This window comes from Carcharhinus amblyrhynchos, chromosome 1, assembly GCF_965287045.1.
Source record: "Carcharhinus amblyrhynchos chromosome 1, sCarAmb.v2.hapA, whole genome shotgun sequence".
NCBI lineage: Eukaryota > Metazoa > Chordata > Chondrichthyes > Carcharhiniformes > Carcharhinidae > Carcharhinus > Carcharhinus amblyrhynchos.
In genome coordinates this window covers 172,928,698-172,950,109 of record NC_137324.1, presented here as the reverse complement: position 1 = coordinate 172,950,109, position 21,412 = coordinate 172,928,698, and the positions used below count along the sequence as shown (strand labels likewise).

At 44.0% G+C, this 21,412-nt stretch overlaps 1 protein-coding gene across 4 annotated transcripts in view; it reads right to left on the bottom strand.

Moving 5' to 3' along the window:
• Positions 1-21,412, bottom strand: part of ccser1 (coiled-coil serine-rich protein 1) — a 1,158,875-nt gene that overhangs the window by 639,976 nt on the left and 497,487 nt on the right. For all 4 annotated transcript variants that reach the window (XM_080195592.1, XM_080195582.1, XM_080195612.1 and 1 more), the window contains exon 6: positions 13,808-14,021. In XM_080195592.1, coding sequence (XP_080051718.1) covers positions 13,808-14,021 — 214 coding nt within the window. The remainder of the gene's footprint in view (positions 1-13,807; positions 14,022-21,412) is intronic.

The window sequence follows — 21,412 nt, the reverse complement described above, 5'->3', positions numbered from 1 at the left end:
GGAAAATCTTTCATTGCAATTGAAAGACAGCAGGAGATTCACCCAGCAGAAAATACAACTATATGTTAATATTATGACAAAAGGCTCTCTGGGTTTCATAGGAATTCTATAGGTACGGCACAGCTGCAAAATTACTATTTACAATATGAATTCTTAAGATAGTGATTTAAAATTCTTTTGTCTTGTGTTTGGAAGCAAACTAAGTAAGTGTTCATTAAGATGGACAAGGGGCAGTAATATATAAATTGTTCACAGAATCATAGAATCCCTACGGTGCAGACGGAGGCCATTCAGCCCATGAGTCTGCACCGACCACAATCCCATCCAGGCCCTATTCCTGTATCCCCACATCGGTATCCTGCTAATCCCTGACATAAGAACATAAGAAATAGGAGCAGGAGTAGGCCATCCAGCCCTTCGAGCCTGCCCCGCCATTCAATAAGATCATGGCTGATCTGTCGTGGCTCAGTTCCACATTCCCGCCCTCTCCCCATAACCCTTAATCCCCTCGCTTATCAAAAGCAACTATGACACTATGGTCAATTTGGCATGGCCAACCCACCTAGCCCGCACATCTTTTGGACTGTGGGAGGAAACCGGAGCACCCGGAGGAAACCCAAGCAGACACAAGGAGAACATGCAAACTCCACACAGGCACTGACCCAAGCCGGGAATTGAACCCGGGTCCCTGACGCTGTGAGGCAGCAGCGCTAACCACTGTGCTACAGTGCTGCCCTGTCCCTTTAAAACACAATATTAGTGTCACAAGTTCAAAGTTTATTTATTCGGCTTGCATTAACACTGCAATGAAGTTACTGTGAAAATCCCTTAATACTTTGGAACCAAAAATCTTTTGGGCTATCTAATCAGCCAAGGAGAGAATTCACTTCCCAACTATTCGTAAGAATTTATATTCTTCATCTGGCTGCTGGAATATATCCAATGATCGACAGGTGGAAATGTGTAATCTGTCCCTCTGGACATTTGACTGAAGGCTGCTTTATTCACAGATCTTTGTCCAGACATTAATCCGATGGCTGAAACTGCACAGTTTGATGCACTTGTAAATATTTGATGACTTGCCCATACTTTGCTTCAGGTGTGTGGTCCGAGAATGTTTCCTTTCACTGATTTTCTTGAGGTTCCAAAGGCATTACACTTTCTTTCCTGAGCAGCTGAATCAAGTATTCATACATATATCCATTCCGTTACAAGGAAGCCAGTAAATTTCATGGAAAATCGGAAGAAATTAAGAATCATGGGTTTTTATCGGCAAGAACACAAAGTTCAGACCAGCCAGCTAAGGGATGTTTTCAGTCAACTCAAACTACAAATGTTGTTGAGGTATATTGTTTTACAATATCAGTGTATATAGATTGTGAAGGTTTAGCCTAGTAGTGCAATACCCTACGTGTTCCTGTCCATCTTTAGAAAAGATCTTCCAACAATTCATAACCGGTTGCCACCGTCTGTTTGCCTGCAAGCCAGCAATGGTTAAATCCATACAAGTTACCCAGTGAATGAGGCAAATGAAATATATTATTTCTAGTTAGGATCACCGCTCTCATTGACTCTGAAAATCTTGAGTGCCTGTGTCACATACAGAATGTCTGTGTTCTCTTCCTAACTGTGATCGGTGTGTTCTCGCTGGAAAAAGGGGTATGTTTTCTTTCCTTTGGAATGTGTGCTCCAATTAAAATATTTCATCAGCAAGCTTTTGTGAGTTTAAAAATAGGAGCTTATTACTTCCCTCACACTCGCCCTGAGTTAAACACAATGTCAGACACAAAAACACACCACATAGACACACACACATATACTCTCTCTCACACACACACTATATATATATACATTCATTTCCTGGATAATTTAAAGTTGAATGGAAAGTCTTGTAAATCAAAGGGTGCACATCAAATGCCAAGGTTTCTTGCGGTTGAATAGCTCAGAAGTTTGCTATCAGGCAAACTTCAAACTGTAACAGATTGTGGGAGGCGGTGAGGTTGTGGATTTAAGGTGCAGTGGTTAATTACCTAAGCTGCTTGATGACTTGAAGCATATTTGTGGTCTATCTCTCTGACCAAGTCAGGACCAATTGCAAACAGCTCTTGGCTGACTTTTAGAAGCAGGCTAAAACAAGGCAGCCCCCTTCAATAAGTTCAAATCCTTTTCCAAATAAAGGCCAGTGTTTATGGTGGTTTCATATCCTGCGCTGTGGGTTATTGCCTCTGAGGTTCACTCTGTCACGTTTGGATGGGAAAAGCCATCATGATACAATGGTATGCTGATAGGGGCCATTCACTTCAATTGAGTTTAGATCATCCCTTTCATTTAGTACGAATCAAGGGAGCCAGACCATCTGGAAATTCCCAAGTCCTTTAGTATTGGCCCATCCTCAAGCAAAGGGATGTGTGAATTCCCCAGATGGCTATGGATGCTAATATTTACTATCTGTCACTCAAATATCGAGGGTACACGATGTGTAGAGGCTATTTTGATTGCTTATATTTTGGCCAGTCTTTAAAAAAAAAGGCTGCAAGTTCAGAATATACTAGGCATGACATCTTGTTTTGTGTTACGACCCAAGGATACACCTTGGTTGTTCCTCTATTGTTTTGTGATTGTGTGTTGAAAGGAAGGGCAGAATTTACCATAAGATAGGAACAGAGTTAGGCCATACAGCCCATCGAGTCTGATATGACTCTCATCCCCATTCTCCTGCCTTCTCCCCGTATCCCTTGGTCCCCTCATTGAGCAAGAACTTATCTGTCTTTGTATTAAAGACACTCAATGACCTGGCCTCCCCAACCCTCTGCAGCAATGAGTTCCACAGATTCATCACCCTCCACCTACAGAAATTCCTCCTCATCTTAGTTTTAAAGGAGCGTTCCTTCACTTTGAGGTTGCGCCCTCAAGTTCTAGTCTCTCCCACTAGTGGAGGCATCCTCTCCACATTCACACTACCCAGGCCCTTCCGGTCAGCGGGATCTCCTGATCCCATCAAAGTTCAACCCTCCTGCTCATGGTTTCCCCGACAGCAACACAGGCGAAGAATGGAAAGAGTAAAAAGAATGGGATCTTTGCTGATGACAAGTTACCATTGCTGCTGGAAAATCTGCCACTGGGGTGGAGTGGGGATTACAGAGCTCCAGCCCGTCATTTTCCAACTGTGGATACATTGAATGGGTGATTCTGGTTAGATTGTCACTGGACGGAGCAGTCCTTTGCATTAACAGTGAATATTAGAGAGATTGGGGAACCTGTAATCACCACAACCATTGCTCAGTATAGGATGATTTACTCAAACCCTTTCCTTGACTGACTAATGAATTCAGCTAATGCTGTTGGTCCTGTGGCCAATGGAAGCTGTTCATAGAATCACAGCACCTCTACAGTGCAGAAGGAGGCCAGTCGGCCCATCAAGTCTGCACCAACAACAATCCCACCCAGGCCCTACCCCCATAATCCCATCTTTACTCTGCTCATCCCCCTGACACCAATGGACAATTTATCATGGCCAGTGCACCTGTCCCGCACATTTTTGGAGAGTGGGAGGGAACCGGAGCACCCGGAGGAAATCCACGCAGACACGGGGAGAATGTGCAAATTCCACAAAATCACCCAAACTGGGAATCAAACCTGGGTCCCTGGTGCTGTGAGGTAGCAGTGCTAACCAATGTGCCATCAGTCCCCTTTCTCTTTATTGTTAAATTAACAGAAAGATAGGTCAAGCAGTGAGTGTAGATGCCACTTCTGTTTGCTATCGCTATCTTACTATGATGATTCTATGTAGCTGGGCAATTGTTTGGCCAACAACTCTCACTGGTAAATTTAGTTTAGAACCACAGAATCCCTTTAGTGCAGAAGGAGGCCATTCAGCCCATCGTGTCTGCACCAATTCTCCAAAAAAGCATCTTACCCTGACCCTCCCCACACCCCGCCCTCACCTTATCCCTGAAACCCTTTGCATTTACGTTAATCCACCTAACGTACACATCTTTGGAACAGAGGGGCAATTTAGCATGGCCAATTTACCTAACCTATACACCTTTGGACTGTGGGAGGAAACCCATACAGACATGGGGAGAATGAGCAAACTCCACACAGCCAGATACCCAAGGCCAGAATAGAACCCAGGACCACGGGTGCAGTGCTAACCACTGTGCTGCCCATCATTCCTATTCTCCTTCCTGAACATATTTGGTCTTCAGTCTACAATTCCTTCAATTGCTTATGCAGGCAATGTCACAAAACCATAGAGACTAGTGGATCTCCAATTGCTGGTATGCACCGTTAGCCAGTCTCAGCTGGGTAGCTGTTGGTCTCCGTCTCCCAATTTAGGGAAAAGGGAATAATCAGCTACAATTCCCACCTCTAATTGCTATAAGGGATAGATCTGATGCTGGTGTTACCTCTTGGATAATTAAGCTGCCAACACTTAAGTAGAAATCAAAATAAAGAATAGATGCTTAGCCAAGATAGCAAAAGCTTGAGAAATCATACCCCAGCATTTGTCAATGCCTGAGGATCCCGAACCCATGATATGTTATTATGGGCCCCATTGGATTCCAACGTCAACATACGTATTTCTGTTTCTGTAACCTTACCTCAGCATTTGTTGTTGCCTGTGGAATCTTATCAAAAGATGTGCTTGTGTTTAAGAGACCCCAATTCAACATGTGTCAGTGCCTGTGGAACCCTAAACCAACCTGTGGAATTGTCTGTGTAATCTTAATGCAACACATCAGTGCTTGTGGAACCCGTAACTCAACACCTCAAAGTGCCCGTGGAATCAAATATCAGAATTTACTGAGCTGTTATTGTTACTTGGTTCAGTTTCCTTGTCTACCCATCTGCCAATCAAAACAGTTACTGAACCAGAATTCATTGTTGATAAGAACAATGGAAAATACAGCACAATAGCAGGCCCTTCAGCCCTCCAAGCCCATGCTGACCATAATGCCCTAACTTATCTAAAAAAAAATTCTTCCCTTACTTGATGGTATCCATCTCTTCCCTCTCAATTCACGTACCCATCCAGATGCCTCTTAAATGTTACTAATATGCCTGCTTCTACCACCTTCTCTGGCAGTGCGTTCCAGGCACCCACCACTCCCTGCATGAAAAGCTCCCCCCACACACCTCCCTTAAACTTTCCCCCCCTCTCACCTTAAATCTGTGCCCCCTTGCGATCGACACTTCCACCCTGGGAAAAAGTCCCTGACCATCCACTCTGTTCCTCCCTCTCATAATTTTGTGGACCTCTATAAGGTCTTCCCCCAGCCTCCGTCTGTCTTTCCAGTGAAAACAATCCTAGTTTATTCAAATCTCTTTGCATTCCCTATACAATACTTAATCACAATGGTAGCTTATTTATACATAATAGTGTAGTGAAGACTTGGGGTCATTAATTTCATAAGCAGGAGTAATAATGTAACGGATTAAATAATCAATAGCACAGAGGTTGGATTTTAAGGCAAATCGCTTAACAATTACTTACAAATTATGATTGTTTTCATTATGGTTTTCACCTTTCATATACTGTACTCATTTAAGATATTTATTTTAGCATCTTAAATTAAGGGAAAAATTACATCCTTTCTATTCTCATTATTTTCTGCTATGACACAATTGTTATTACTCAATGCCAATTAACCTCCATAAATCTAGATTAGAATATTGTCAGGATCATACACTTCTCCAAGAACTTAATAGAAGAAACAGGAGCAGGAATAGATCATACAGCCCTCAAGACTGCTCTGCCATTCAATGTCACGGCTGATCTTCTGCTAGAAGCAATAACTCGCGTAACGCCTGGGGGCAATCATGAGATGCAAAGCAAACCTGTCAGTTCTCCACCCAAGATGGAACGGGATGGGGATTGTCCCGATAATCTTGGTGAAGACCATAAAGTAAACATAATGAACATGGACCTTTCTGTGTCTCAAGCATTGTTTTTAAAGTTTATTTATTGGTGTCACAAGTGGGCTTAACAAGTTACTGTGAAAATCCCCGAATCGCCACACTTCGGCGCCTGTTTGGGTACACTGAGGGAGAATTTAGCATGGCCAATGCATCTAACCAACATGTCTTTCAGACTGCGGAGAAAGCCACAGCACCCCATGGAAGAAGGTAACTCTGGGGGAAAATAGAGAAGAGAGGAAGAAAGGAGGAAGTGAAAGTGAAGGAGAGGGAATGAGAGAGAGGTGGAAGGATGGGATGAAATGATGGGGAGGGATATGGGAGAGCTAGGAATGAAGGATGGAGAGGAATAAAGGATGAAGGAGTAAAAGAGGTTGAACAAAGGAGGATGGGGGAGGAGAAGGAGGATGGAGAATATTGAACTAAATATTAAAATGCCAAATCCTGAAATTTGTACAAAACACCCAGAAGGTCCTATTCAGTTACTGATGCAACTCTGGGGGTTTTGCAACCTTAGTCGTTGAAATTCCAATCAGCCCACTTCATCAATGGAAGTGCTGTAGGATGAGTCACAGGTCCAGCATTCCCTATGGCCAAAGACCACTTCCAGTAGAAGACTCTGAGTTTGTTACCAGCGAGGCCTCATCAATGGCTTCTGCCCTAACCTGCCACCAACGTTCACCCCAGATCAAGACAACAACAATGCAACGGATCTTCTTTTCCAGAAGAAGCCATGTGAATGCGAAGCCAAGGTGACCAATACCCTCTAGAAATGACTACCTTTTATTATCCTCACTTCTTGGCCTTTCATTTCCTCTATGAACGGTATGCTTTTTCTGTATGGCATGCAAGAAACAATACTTTTCACTGTATGTTAATACATGTGACAATAATAAATCAAATCAAATCAAATTCCAAAACCCTACAAGGACCAAATGGGAGATTGACCAAATGCCCACTTGTTTGGCATGGTAGGGGTGGGGAGAATATTGATCCACACCCCTTCAGACCCAAATTTGACCCCATTTTCTGCACTGCACTCCAAAGGTTTTCAGTGGTACCAAAGTTGGTGCCTTGGAATGTAGCATTTTGGAATTGGAATGGTGGAAAAGCGGTGAATTTTGATGAACAAAAACCTCATAATCTCCAGGAAAATATTTCCCACAGGATAAAGTTACAAAATCATTATGTAAGCAGCCTGGAGAATGCTTGTGGTGCAAACATAGGGAAATAAAGAAACACCAAATACAAATTACTTTATCACCTTTGAACAATAAACGAGTGTTTACATGACTGATCTCACTGCATGCTAATTATAGAGTGGAATAGAGATAATAATACAAACCAGTGAATGCAGAGGAATTTTATCCCTTTCAGACAGACAGAGCCAGCTCAGCAAGCTTCCCCTGAATGTTGCCATATTGGCAAACAGGAAAGTTGTGAGACCTGTTGCCAAACATAATTCTGCAGTGTTTATTCTTGCTGGGTGTTTTTGTTGTTAATAGTTAATGAAAGAGGAAGGTGGTCATGGATGAATTCTTGCTGGGGTGTGAGGCTGTATTTTAGGATTGTTGTTTTTATTCATTCGTGGGATGTGGGCATCACTGACTGGCCAGCATTCATTGCCCATCCTTAGCTGCCCTTGAACTGAGTGGCTTGCTGGGCCATTTCAGTCGAGAGTCAACCACACTGCTGTGGCTTTGGCGTCACATGTAGGCCAGATCGGGTAAGGATGGCAGATTTCCTTCCCCAGTGGACATTAGCAAACCAGGTGAGTTTTGCTGACAATCGACAATGGCTTCATGGTCATCAGTAGATCCTAAATTCCAGATATTTTTTATTGAATTTTAATTTCACCATCTGCTGTGGTGGGATTTGAACCCAGGTTCCCAGAATATTAGCTGACTATTCTGAGTTAATAGTCTAGCATTAATACCATTAGGCCAGACCCCACCCTGCACCTTAACATGAGGGCCTTCATTTTGTTACTAACTGACACTGAGAAAAAGGTGTGCTTTGTAATGGTGAAATAATTTAAGAGAATTGGAAAGAACATTGGGAGCGATTGTAGGATTTGTCCGCATCCTTGAATTGAGGTGGGCCAAAAGCCTCACTCATTCAAAGCCACCATGTCAGCAGATGAAAGTAAGATCTGTGGTATTAACAGACAACATTCACTAACAAGAATATTCTTATGCCATTTTATTGGCCATGGGCCAAAAGATCTTTTGCAACAACGAAAATGCAACAATGACATGAAGACAATGGAATTGGCTATGAATTCCTTTGCTTTATTTGGTATCCTTGTATTTAATGCAGTTAAAACCATCCTACTGATGCCATGTAGGAGTGATAACAGATAGAATTTTGGTGTCAAGCCACATTACAGCAGGAGACCAAAAGCTTGATTAAATCGCTTCTTAAAAGGGATGAAAGATGAGAGAGGTAGAAATGTTCAGGAAGGGATTTCTGAAGTTTAGGGTCTGTGCAGCTGAAGATAGGACATCAATGGTTGGATAATGAAAATCAGCCAAATGCACAAGGCCCAAATTTGAGAAATGGGGCAGGGGAGGTGGTGCAGAAGAGGTTACAGAATATTCTGCAGCTTTCTTAACATTTCAACCTTCTAAGGATACCATCAGTTTGAAGTTACACTTCCCCTGACTTGGATACTTATCACTAGAGCTCCATTGTCCTGGAGTCAGAACCCCACAGTTCTGCAATCAACACTATTGTGGGAGCGCTGGCACCAAAAGGACTGGAGTATTTTAGTGGACACACCCGAAGCTTCTCAGGACCATGCAGACTGGGCAATCAACACCGTCATATCAGTGTTACCAACATCCCAAGAATAAATTAACAATTACCCCGTGTCTGATTGGCAGGGTAGGTGCTTCCCTAACAGGCCGAGTCCTGACACACAAGGGCGGAGCCCAAGTCCCATATCCCCTCAGGAAGACACCAGAGAATAACTCCCAACAGTACTTTGTATTGATTAGCTAGAGAAATTATATAGAATTCATAAAGGCAGCATGTAGCTACGCAGTTGTTCTTAATCATCTTAAGGCAACAATGTCCAACAGAAATCGCTGACTAATCCCAATAGTGTGATCTGATGATCACACTATTTTAGCTGCGTGAATTAATTTAGGAGAAAAGATCTTACACAAACAAGTAAGTGTGTATCAAACATCTTTATTAATTAATAAATGTTTTCTGTAAGCAAGGAAGTAAAGCACTGACAATACCCACATACTCTGTCTTCCATACCTTACCATCTTAGCAACAAATGCACAAAATGATTGGAAAGTTTACATACCCACTTCATGTGAACACTGAGATCACATACCCAAGGATGGTGCCCATTACCCATTGTTTATTTGGGTGGCAAGATGGTTAGCACTGCTGCCTCACACCACCAGGGACCCAAGCTCAATTCCCACTTTGGCTGACTGTCTGTGTGGAGTTTGCACGTTCTCCCCGTGTCTGCCTGGGTTTCCTCCAGATGCTATGGTTTCTGCCCACAGTCCAAAGATGTGTAGGTTAGGTGGACTGGCCATAGTAAATTTACCCTTAGTGCTCAAAGATGGTGAGTTGGGTAAACTAACCATGGTAAATGTGTAGGGTTCTGAGGAGAGGGATTGAGGAACAGTGGGCCTGGGCAAGATGCTCTTAAGGAGTCTCAGCACAGACCTGGATGGGCCAAAAGGCTTCCTTCTGCACTGTAGGGATTCTACAGAGATTTACTCAGCAGAAATGCAAATTCGTCACATCTGGATCCCCAACATGTGGTTATTATGTTGGACAACACTGCGCTCAGGCCAGCTGTATACTATCAGGCAGAACAAGATGTAAACAGATTCTGACGACAGGTCAACAAACTGAATATTACAAATGTTGCCTGACCTGTTGAGTATTTCCAGCATTCTCCTTCTTTTTTATTATTAGCAAGTCGCCACCGCTCCCCAGGTGAGCAGCAACACATTGCAAAAACAGCTCAATTCAAATGTTAGCCTTGACTAGAAACTAAACTCAATACTGCTCCGTGACTGAGATTTACTGGAGCTTTTCTTCTCCCCCTTAGAAGCCAGGTTGATGGACAGGCATCCAGAACAACAGAACTGTGTCTCGGGAGAGCGAATCTGTCATCAAAGCTTATCTCATATTGGGTAACAAGGGCACCAGAGAGAGGTGTTGTGCATTTCTATCTAAGGGAAAGTTGCGTGTGTGGAAGATGTAAAACGGAGGAGGAAAGCAGACAGAACGCTGAAGTATTTTCCATTATTCAATATAGCTGTGGTGAAGTTATCACTCTGAGAAAAGGTTAAAGTAAAATGAGTAGAAACAGTGGATGGAAAAAAGAATTATTTTCACATAAGTCCATCACCTAAAGCAAAAGTTTCAATAATTGCTTGGTAATGGAATAATCAAATGTGCAATAACCGTATGATGTTTTGTTATTATGGGGCACCCCAGGATATAGCAAATTAATTGGACACAGTGCTGGTTTACTCTGCCTTTAATAATAGCAGGAGGATAATTTCTCAGAGGTGAAAAATGATGGAGCAATGATGGCCTTTAAATAGGAGAAGGATCAGGTAACTTCCGGCAAGAGGGAAAGGGAGGGCAACTGAAGTGTACCCCTTACTGGGTAACAAAGGGTTTGAAGTGAGATAGCACAGAATAGGGAGCATCAGACCGGCAGTATCCCTACAGTGCAGAAGGAGGCCATTCTGCCCATCGCGCCTGCACCAACAACAATCCCACCCAGGTCCTATCCCGGTAACCCCAGGTATTTACACTGCTATCCCCCCCCACTCCCTTCCCTCCCCCCCCCTGCGCTCTGCTGGTCAGATTCACATCCTTTTATGTTAAGTCTACTTATGTGTTACAAGTAGGCTTGCATTAACACTGCAATGAAGTTACTATGAAAATCCCCTAGTCGTCACACTCCGGCGCCTGTTCGGATACACTGAGGGAGAATTTAGCACGGCCAATGCATCTAACCAGCACGTCTCTTGAATTGTGGGAGGAAACCGGAGCACCTGGAGGAAACCCACGCAGACACGGGGACAACATGCAGACCCCGCACAGACAGTGACCCAGGCGGGGAATCGAACTTGGGTCCCGGCACTGTGAGGCAACAGTGCTAACCGCTGTGCCACCGTGCCGCCCCTGGTATTTGTTTTGCACTGAGTGCGATAAGACAGCATTTTCAAACTCACCCAAAACATGAATCTAAAACTCTCCCGCTCGTTTAGTATTTTTGTAAGATCATGCCCCCCAGTGTTCTACAGCACGGAGAGAGGCCCTTCAGCCCATCACGTCCACACTAGCCATCAACCCCCTGTCTATTCTAATTCTATTTTCCAGCACTTGGTCGATAGCTTTGTAATGCTTTGGCGTTTCAAGTGCTCATCTCAATGTTTCTTAAATATTGTGAGGGTGCCCAACTCTATCACCCTTTCAGGCAGTGAGTTCCAGGTTCCCACCACCCTCTGGCTCAAAACATTTTTCCTCATTCTCCTATAAACGTCCTGCCCTTTAACTTAAATTTATGCCCCCGGCATTGATCCTTCTGCTAAGGGGAAAAATGTCTTCCTATCTATGCCCCTCATAATTTAATACACCTCAATCTGGTTTCCCCCTCAGTGTTCTCTGCTCCAAGGGAGACAACCTCAGCCTATTTTGAAAGCTGAAACATTCCAGGCCAGGCAACACCCTGGTGAACTTCCTCTGCATTTCTCTAGCATAACCCTCCTACAGTGCGGTGACAAGAACTGCACATAGTACTCTAACTATGGCCTAACTAGCATTTTATACAACTCCATCATTGTCCCCCCTGCTCCTATCATGGAATCATAGAATCCCTACAATGCAGAAGGAGGCCATTTGGTCCATCAAGTCTGTCTATAATCCCACTCATGTCCTACCCCCATTACCCCATGCATTTACCCTAGTTGGTCCCCCTGACACTAAGGGGCAATTTAGCATGGCCAATCCACCTAACCCACACATTTTTGGACTGTGGGAAGCAACCGGTGCACCCAGAGGAAACCCACGCAGGCACGTGGAGAACTTGCAAACTCCACACAGACAGTCACCCAAGCCGGGAATCGAACCCGGGTCCCTGAAGCTGTGAGGCAGCAGTGCTAACCACTACGCCGCATTATGTTCAATGCCTCGGTTAATAAAGGTAAGTTTCCCATAGGCCTTCTTAACCACTTTCTCTGTCCGGCTGTCTTCAGAGATCGATAGACATGCACACCAAGGTTCCTTTGACCCTCTGTGCTTCCTGGGGTGCGACCATTCATTGTGTAGTTCCTTGCCTTGTTAGTCCTCTCAGAATGCATTGCCTAAAACTGTTCAGGGTTAAATTCCATTTGCCACTGTTCTGTCCGTCTGACCAGCCTGTTCTATATCACCCTGTAATCTAAGGCTTTGCTCTCTCCATTACAGAGGAGATTTATATGAATGGTCCCAAGGTTACAGTTATTGGGAGAGGCTGGCGAGCAAGGTTGTATAGGAGCAGAGAAGAGGAGATTCAATAAAGATGTTTAAAATCATGATGAGTTTAAAATCAAGCAAATAAACTGTTTCCAATGACAATAGGGTCAATAACCAAATGCAACATAAGGAAAAAATCCTTACCTACTTGATTTGGAATGTAGTACGTATTGAGTGGTGAATACATATTCAAAAGTGAATTTGTTAAATAATTGGAGAAGAAAATCTGCAAAATTGTTGTACTATTCCATATCATAGAGTCATATATTACAGAAAAGGCTCTTCGGCCCATCAAATCTGCACCGACAATAACCACCAATAATGGCCCACCAATCCCATTTCCTGCACTTGTTCGACAGCCTTGTATGTTATGATATTTCACATGCTCATCCTAATATTTTTTAAAGGTTGCAAGGGTGCCAGCCTCCACTACCTTCCCAGGCAGTGCATTCTCCAGATTCCCACCACCCTCTGGATGATTTTTCTTTCTCAAATCCCCTCTACATTTCCTACCTCTCACCCTAAAACTATGCCCAGCCCGCCTCGTGAATGAATCCTCAATCAAGGGGAACAGCCGCTCTCTACTGGCCCTGCCAATACCCCTCATAATCTTACGCACTCATGGTTCTTTTCCATGGCCGGAACGTTGCCGCCATCCATGCCGGTGGGATTTTCCCATCCCGCTGCAGAGCACGGAGATTTTCTGGGCCCCAAATACTCCAGCCTCGCTGCAGCGGGAGCATGGCACAAATGGCCAGTACGATAGCGCCCCACATTGGAAAGGGTCCAGAGGAGGTTCACAAGAATGATCCCTGGAATGAAGGGTTTGTCGTATGAGGAACGGTTGAGGACTCTGGGTTTGTACTCGATGGAGTTTAAAAGGATGAGGGGGGATCTTATTGAAACTGAAGGATACGGCGAGGCCTGGATAGAGTGGATGTGGAGAGCATGTTTCCACTAGTGGAAAAAACTAGAACCAGAGGGCACAAACTCAGGCTAAAGGGATGATCCTTTAGAGCAGAGATGAGGAGGAATTTCTTCAGCCAGAGAGTGGTGAATCTGTGGAACTCTTTGTCGCAGAAGGCTGTGGAGGCCGGGTCATTGAGTGTCTTTAAGACAGAGACAGATAGGTTCTTGATTAATAAGGGGATCAGTGACGATGGGGAATGGGGATGAGAAAAATATCAGCCATGATTGAATGGCGGAGTAGACTCAATGGGCCGAGTGGCCTAATTCTGCTCTGTCAAACCAGCTTTCTCACAACTCCAACATAAGGCCAATGTCATTGCTTTACAACTCAGCATGTTTTTTTCTGAAATAGATTTGCTGCAGCTTCCTATTAAACTTGAGAGGAAAAATGAAGGAAATATTCAACCATTACCTCTTGTAGAATCCTCTTCAGCTTGAGAAGCATGGTCTTGACTGCTGTACAATCCTGCATCATCAACCGTAAGGACATGGCTTCCAGAGCACTGCCGGTCTCCTCCTCCCTCTGAAGGGACCAGTCTGAAGATGTGGCACTGGGCCAGTGATTGTACCGAAGAGGTCTAGATTCACAAAGCTCACCTTCTTTTGAAGGCTGGATAAACGGAAGCCTAGAAAAGAGAGACGATAAAAACATCAATAAAAATTGCTCACCATCCAGTATCTGGAGAAATGGTTTCACAGAGTTGCATTATTGGCCTAAGCTTTTTGGGAACACGTCCCTATCTACCCCCAGGGCCTCTCTGCCGTTTTACCCTCTAACCAGTGTTGGTCCACCCTCTCATTTGGGAGGAAGTCCCACATTGGAGAGCCAATCAGATTGGGCAACGACTTTCCAGAATCTACCGTCGCAGTGGCCGGAAGGGGCACTTCACAGCGCAACCGTAGCCCAAGCCCTACTGGAGGCCCAAGTTGCTGTCAGGGTCCCAGGGCAGGGAGTCAGGGAGGGTAGGGATAGCCTGTGAGGGTCAGGGGGAGAGGGGCATGCGGGTCTCGGTGGCTAGGCCAGGGAAGGGGTTAGAGAGGAGGGTGGAAGCGGAGGTCACCAAGGCTTACGGGGAGGGTGCGTCCAGTCAGAAGGGGGCTGCAGATGGAGGCGACCTCTCCCGCCCACATCCATTCCAAAGTCAACCTTTCATTTCCAGGATTCCCCCTCCTGAGCTGTCATTCACAAGCTGGCCTAAAAATTGAGGCTGGGTGGAAAATGGTCCCTAACTGACCAATAACTAGCAATTTAAGGACCTCAGTTGGGGCAGGAGTGGGCTTCCTGATTGAGTCCTTGCTAGCCTCAGTGTAAAATTGCTGCCAGGTCATTTGGGGATGGGGGGGGTGGGTGGTGGTGGTGGAGGAGGTGGTGGCGTTGGAATGTGGAAAATAATTCTGGCCATCAAATTGTTCAATACAAAAGCAGGCCATTGGGCCCAGCTGGCTATGTTGTTCTCTATTCTCCTTTAGGACAAATGCATGCCAGAAATTGAGAGTCAGTTATACTATCTCAATATGGCAGCATTGTCAAGTATATAATTTCATCAGATATAGCAATGGAATTAGACCATTCGGCCCATCTTGTCTGCTCTACCATTCAATCATGGCTGACATGCGCCTCATCCCTATTTTCCTGCCTTCTCCCTGTAACCCTTCATCCCATTACCAATTAAAAATCTGTCACACTCCTCCTTAAATTCATTGTCCCAGCATCCACTGCATTTTGGGGTAGCGAATTCCACAGATTCACAATCCTCTGGGAGAAGTAGTTTCTCCTCACTTCTATTTTAAATTTGCTACCCCTTATCCTAAGACTATGACCTCTTGTCCTAGAATGACCCACAAGAGGGAAGTATCTGCTCCACATCCACTTAATCCATACCTTTTATCATCTTGTATACCTCAATTTGATCTCCCCTCATTTTTCTAAATTCTAAATAAAAGATTAAATCTTCAACATGTTCAGATCTTTAAGTAGGATAGATTTCACATGAGAAATGGACAACTATATTGGCAAGGAGGCAGAATTTCTGGTCATATCTGCAGAAAGCTACATACAGTAGAAATATGATTTGAGGCTACTTTCTGGAGTATTGACAACCCCCAGAAATAGCTCGATGTAGTAGTCCTGGGCTTCGCACTGGCCTCAGTTTAATTGTGTTTGTATGAAACCATATTTCTTTCATTCTTACTGGCATCAAAAAGCTGAGAGTTTTTCTTCTCTCTCTCTGGCATTGCCTACAGACCCTGCACACACATACACTGAAATATGCATGTTATTTGCCCTTGCATGGAACAGTACAGGGGCAACAGTAACTCACTTTTCAAATACAGCAGAGTAATCAAAATGTGGAACTGCCTGCAAGGTTAACTTGCAGGGTTGAAGTACCATGCAAATTGCAAAATTACTGCACGAGCTGCAGAACAGAGGGGACAGCAAAGCTTTGGTTGCTTGCGAATATATAGTATGTCAGTGTACAGTAACCTACAGTGCACAGTGACTCAAAAATCCTCCTCAAACAAAAACGTAAAGCAGAGAAAAGGCAATTTTTCTTAGCAAAGCTGTTGTTAGGGAGGTAAATAGTGTTCACAGCAAACAAAGATGAGAAACATTCACTGCTAAAACGTTAGTTACATAAACGCCTGAACCAAAACTGAATCACCATGGCAAAAAACAGATTACATTTTCAGAATGTTTTTTTTTTAAGTGCAACACCAACCCTCTCTGGAAAACAGCCGCAAAGACTAAATACTGCAGCAAATTAATATTTTTAATTTGGAGCATTCAACCTCCAACAGTGGGTTGAATACAAGTTACAATACAAATGAGTTACAGGCTCAGCAGAACAACATTGAGAATGCTAGTATAATGTGGTTTCTTGCCTATAAAATACTTGACATCACGCTGTTGCATTATTAAAAATGCTGTGAATAGCAAAACAAGAATGGTGTAAGCACAGTCATAGCTTCAGGCTTACAGTACACATGCTGAAAGGGAAATAATATGGGACTTTTCAGACAGTGTTTAGATTATTTTATTCGAGTGGCTTCCACCTTGGAAATGGATTTTTGTTACTGCTAAGGATGCAGATGGGAGAATTTCTGGTTGCATCTGGAGTCTGGCTTCTCGTTTTTTTCTCAGTGTCCAGTGGTTCCTGCTTTTTCAGAGGATGGCAGGATTGATTTCGCCTGTGTTCCCACATGTCGCCTGTGTTCTCAGGGCGGCATGGTAGCACAGTGGTTAGCACTGCTGCTTCACAACCCCAGGGACCTGGGTTTGATTCCCGGCTTGGGTCACTGTCTGTGAGGAGTTTGCACATTCTCCTCGTGTCTGCGTGGGTTTTCACTGGTTGCTCCGGTTTCCTCCCGCAGTCCAAAGATGTGCAAGTTAGGTTGATTGGCTGTGCTAAAGTTGCCCCTTAATGTTCTGAGATGCGTAGATTGGAGGGGTTAGCAGATAAATGTGTAGATATATGGAGTTAGGGCCTGGGTAGGATTGTGGTCGGTGCAGACTCAATAGGCCAAATGACCTCTTTCTGCACTTTAGGGTTTCTATGTCTATATTGCTTACTACCACTCCACACCAAGAATAGCCAAAGATATACTAAAGGATCACTCGTCCTTTCACCCAGCACAAGCCAGTGAATTCAGGGGCGGAGGCAGCAAGATAGGTCAACTGCCATTGAAAGAATATTATACGAAAACCCAGAGCAATTCCTGCACCAGTCAAATCTTTATCATCCTTTTCGTACGGTCAGATTTCAAAATTAAAACTACTCTGGAGAGAAGTTCTCTCAAACACAATTAAATTAACAGTGATATTTAATGTGTTTAAGAAGGGACATCGAGAGGCAATGGATTTTGTGTCTTGAGAAAGATTGCACTGCACTTTTATTCCCAGGTTACTTTTAAGCATCTTCCTGATACCCTACATTGCATGCTTTTTCTTATTTCTTCATGGGCTGTAGACATTGTTGGCTGGGCCAGCATTTATTGATGGCAAGTGGGAGCCAACCACATTGCTGTGGCTCTAGTGTCTACACTTCCCTCTGCCTTGGCAAAGTAGCCAGCATAATTAAGGAACCCACGCACCCCGGATATCCTCTCTTTCACCTTCTTCCGTTGGGAAAATGATACAAAAGTCTGAGGTTGCAAACCAACCGACTCAAGAACAGCTTCTTCCCTGCTGCCATCAGACTTTTGAGTGGACTTACCTTGCATTAAGTTGATCTTTCTCTACACCCTCGCTATGACTATAAGACAACATTCTGGACTCTCTCCTTTCCTTCTCTATGAATGGTACGCTTTGTCTGTGTAGCGTGCAAGAAACAATATTTTTCACTGTATACTAGTACATATGATAATAATAAATCAAACCAAATGTAGGCCAGACCAGATAAGGATGACAGATTTCCTTCCCTAAAGGACATTCAAGAACGAGATGGGTTTTTACAACAATTGATTTATGGTCATCAAATTCCAGATTTTTATAGAATTCATATTTCACCATCTGCCATGGTAGGATTTGAACCTGGGTCCCCAGAGCTTTAACCTGGGTCTTTTGATGACTGTGCAGTGACAATACCACTATGCTGCCACCTCCCCCATAGGTGCAGGTGTGTATTAAGTTACCGTCCCCTATTTTGTAAAAATTATACATTCCTGATGACTGGGAATTATTTCTCTTTAACACGAGTGTCAGCTTTGCATCATCCTATCACATCAAGCAATTGCTACGTGATAGAGTTTATAGCACAGAAGGAGATCTTTCAGCCCATGAGCTGATACTGATGGCTTTCTCCAATGCTCAGTCAACATGACACAGAAGCCATACAGATATTAGGGAAATGAATAGGTAATTCAGGATGACATGTATTCTGGGTGCTGTGCCAAGTTGAGCCAGGAGCACGACGTACTACAATGTCTTCATTACCATACAGTCCAAATCACCTCAAGACCCCGAGTGTGCGTTGATATTATTCTTGACCATCTGCTCCTCTTGACATCCAAATTCTTTGGGATTAATTGCCAAGTACATACTACTCACTGGACAGATTTACTGAACTTCTTCTATGAACTCGCTGTTGTTGCATAGTTTCTCATGGAGAACAGTGCTGTCATATTTGGTTAACATACTGTTTTCTTGTTTGATCAAATAGGCTGCAGATTGGCTTAACTCGGGCATTTTCCCATCAAACTAGGAGCTAAAATACTTGTGGGACTGATGCTACTGCAAGTTAGATCCCCTTCTTAAACAAAGTGTTATTTTCCTATTCTTCTAAAAGTTAGAATATTCCAGAAACAATATCTCATGGCTACTTCCCAGTGAATTACTCAGTTGCTGAATGGCATTCCTGCAAATATCCGTACTCCCACTGACGTAGAACATAGAACAGTACAGCACAGGAACAGGCCCTTCAGCTCATGATCTTGTACCAAACATGATGCCAAATTAAACTAACCCTTTAAGCCTGCCTTTGGTCCATGTCCTTCTATTCCTTGCATAGTCATGTAGTTATCTGAAACTCCCAATCGTATCTGCCTGCACCACCACACCTGGCAGCACATTCCAGAGACCTATCACTCCCTTGTAAAAAAAAAGTGCCCCTCACATGTTCTTTGAGCTTTCCCCCTTTTACCTGAAGTGCATGCTGCCTGGTATTAGAGATTTCAACTCTGGGAAAAAGATTCTGGTTGTCAATGCTATCTGTACATCTCATAATTTTATAGACTTCTATCAAGTTTCCCCTCAGCCTCTGCCGCTCCAGAGGAAACAACACTAGTTTGTCCAGCCTCTCCTTATAAATCATATCCTCTATGAGGCCGAAATTGAACTGGGTCCCTGGCACGGTGAGACAGCCATGGATACCACTGTGCAACCCATAGCCCTCATTATGTTACTCAGCCTGTTTCCATATCCTTTTCTTTGGCCAGCAGGGGGGCACAGTGGCACAGTAGTTATCACTGCTGCCTCACAGCTCCAGGGACCCAGGTTCAATTCCCGGCTTGGGTCACCGTCTGTGTGGAGTTTTCACGTTCTCCCCGTGTCTGCGTGGGTTTCCTCCGGGTGCTCCGGTTTCCTCCCACAGTCCAAAGGTGTGCAGGTCAGGTTGATTGGCCATGCTAAATTGTCCCATAGTGTTCTGGGATGCACAGGTTAGAGGGATTAGCGGGGCAAATATGTGGGGTTGTGAGGATAGGGCCTGGGTGGGATTGTTGTCGGTGTAGACTTGATGGGCCGAATGGCCTCCTTCAGTACTGTTGGGTTTTATGATTCTCCAGTCCCGCTGCAGTGAATGTAGTTTTGGTTGAGCGCCAAATTCTCCGTTCTCACCGGCAGCATTGACGGAGCATCCAAGATCAGGGAATTTCTGCCATTATCTCTGATGTTCACGTATCTGGGAATTTTTCAGAGCTTCTCCCACTCCACCACCAAAGCTTCAAGATAAGATTAGCAGAAGCCGTGTTTACACACAAAGTTGAGATGGTGAATATCAGAGGCTTAAAGAAATTATTCTCAATGGGTTCTGACTCAGCCTTGGTGCTGGAAGCAAATGCCATGGATTTCTGCATCATTAAGGGAAGGATTACTTAACTACTGCACGTTCTTTATTAACATGATCACAATTCAGCTACATCTTAGGATAGAGATTTATAGCATCCCTTATTTACCAGCGCGATCACTAAATGATATAAAATTCTTTCATAGCCAAGACAAACGCAGCTTGTTTGATTGAAACACATAGAAAATTTGGTGAACTGGTGCGGCAACAATAATCTCTCCCTCAATGTCAACAAAATGAACAAAATACTCATTGACTTCAGGAAGCATAGTGGAGAACATGCCCCTCTCTACGTCAAAGGTAGAAATGGTTGAGAGCTTCAAGTTTTTAGATGTCCAGATCACCAACAACTTGTCTTGGTCCCCCAATGTTGACGCTATAGTTAAGGAAGTCCACCAACATCTCTACTTTCTCAGAAGACTAAGGAAATTTGGTACATCCACGACTCTCACCAGCTTTTATGGATGCACCACAGAAAGCATTCTTTCTGGTTGTATCACAGCTTGGTTTGGCTCCTGCTCTGTCCAAGTCCGCAAGAAACTACAAAGGGTCGTAAATGAAGCCCAGCCCATCATTCAAACTAGCCTCCCACCCACTGACACCGTTCACACTTCCCGCTGCCTCGGAAAAGCAACCAGCATAATTCAGGACCCCACGCACCCCGGACATTCTCTCTCCCACCTTCTTCCGTTGGGAACAAGATATGAAAGTCTGAAGACACATGCCAACCGACTCAAGAACAGTTTCTTCCCGGCTGCCATCAGTCTTTTGAATGTACTTACCTTGCATTAAGTTGATCTTTCTCTACACCCTAGCTATGACTGTAACACTACATTCTGCACTCTCTCCTTTACTTCTCTATGAATAGTGTGTCTTCTCTATGTAGCATGCCAGAAACAATATTTTTCACTGTATACCAATACATGTAACAATAATAAATTAAGTCAAGATCAAAACCACATCCACCAACTGAAACATTCACTCCCTCCACCACCAGCACCGTGGCAGCGACGTGTGCCACCTACGAGATAAACTGCAGAAGTTTCTCAAGCTTCCATAGACAGCACCTTCCAATCACATGGCTTCAACTGCCTGGAAGGACAAGAGTAACACCTGGGAACACCTGGATTTGCAAATTCTCCTCCAAGACACACATTAATCCTGACTTGGACCTATCTCGTTGTCCCTGGGTCAAAATCCTGAATCTCTCTCCCCAACAATATTCTTGGTGTCCCTCCTACATTACGTGGACTGCAGCAGCTCAAGCAGACATCCTCACCACCACCTTCTTAAAGCAAAGAGCGATGGGCAATAAATGGTGGCCTAGCCAGCAACACCCACTCCCGAAAAATATTTGTTAAGAACTAGATATGCGGACAAGGGAGAAAGAAATATTAAAGATATGCTGATGGAGTTAAATATGGGAGGCAGCTTACTTGAACAGTAAGTAGTTC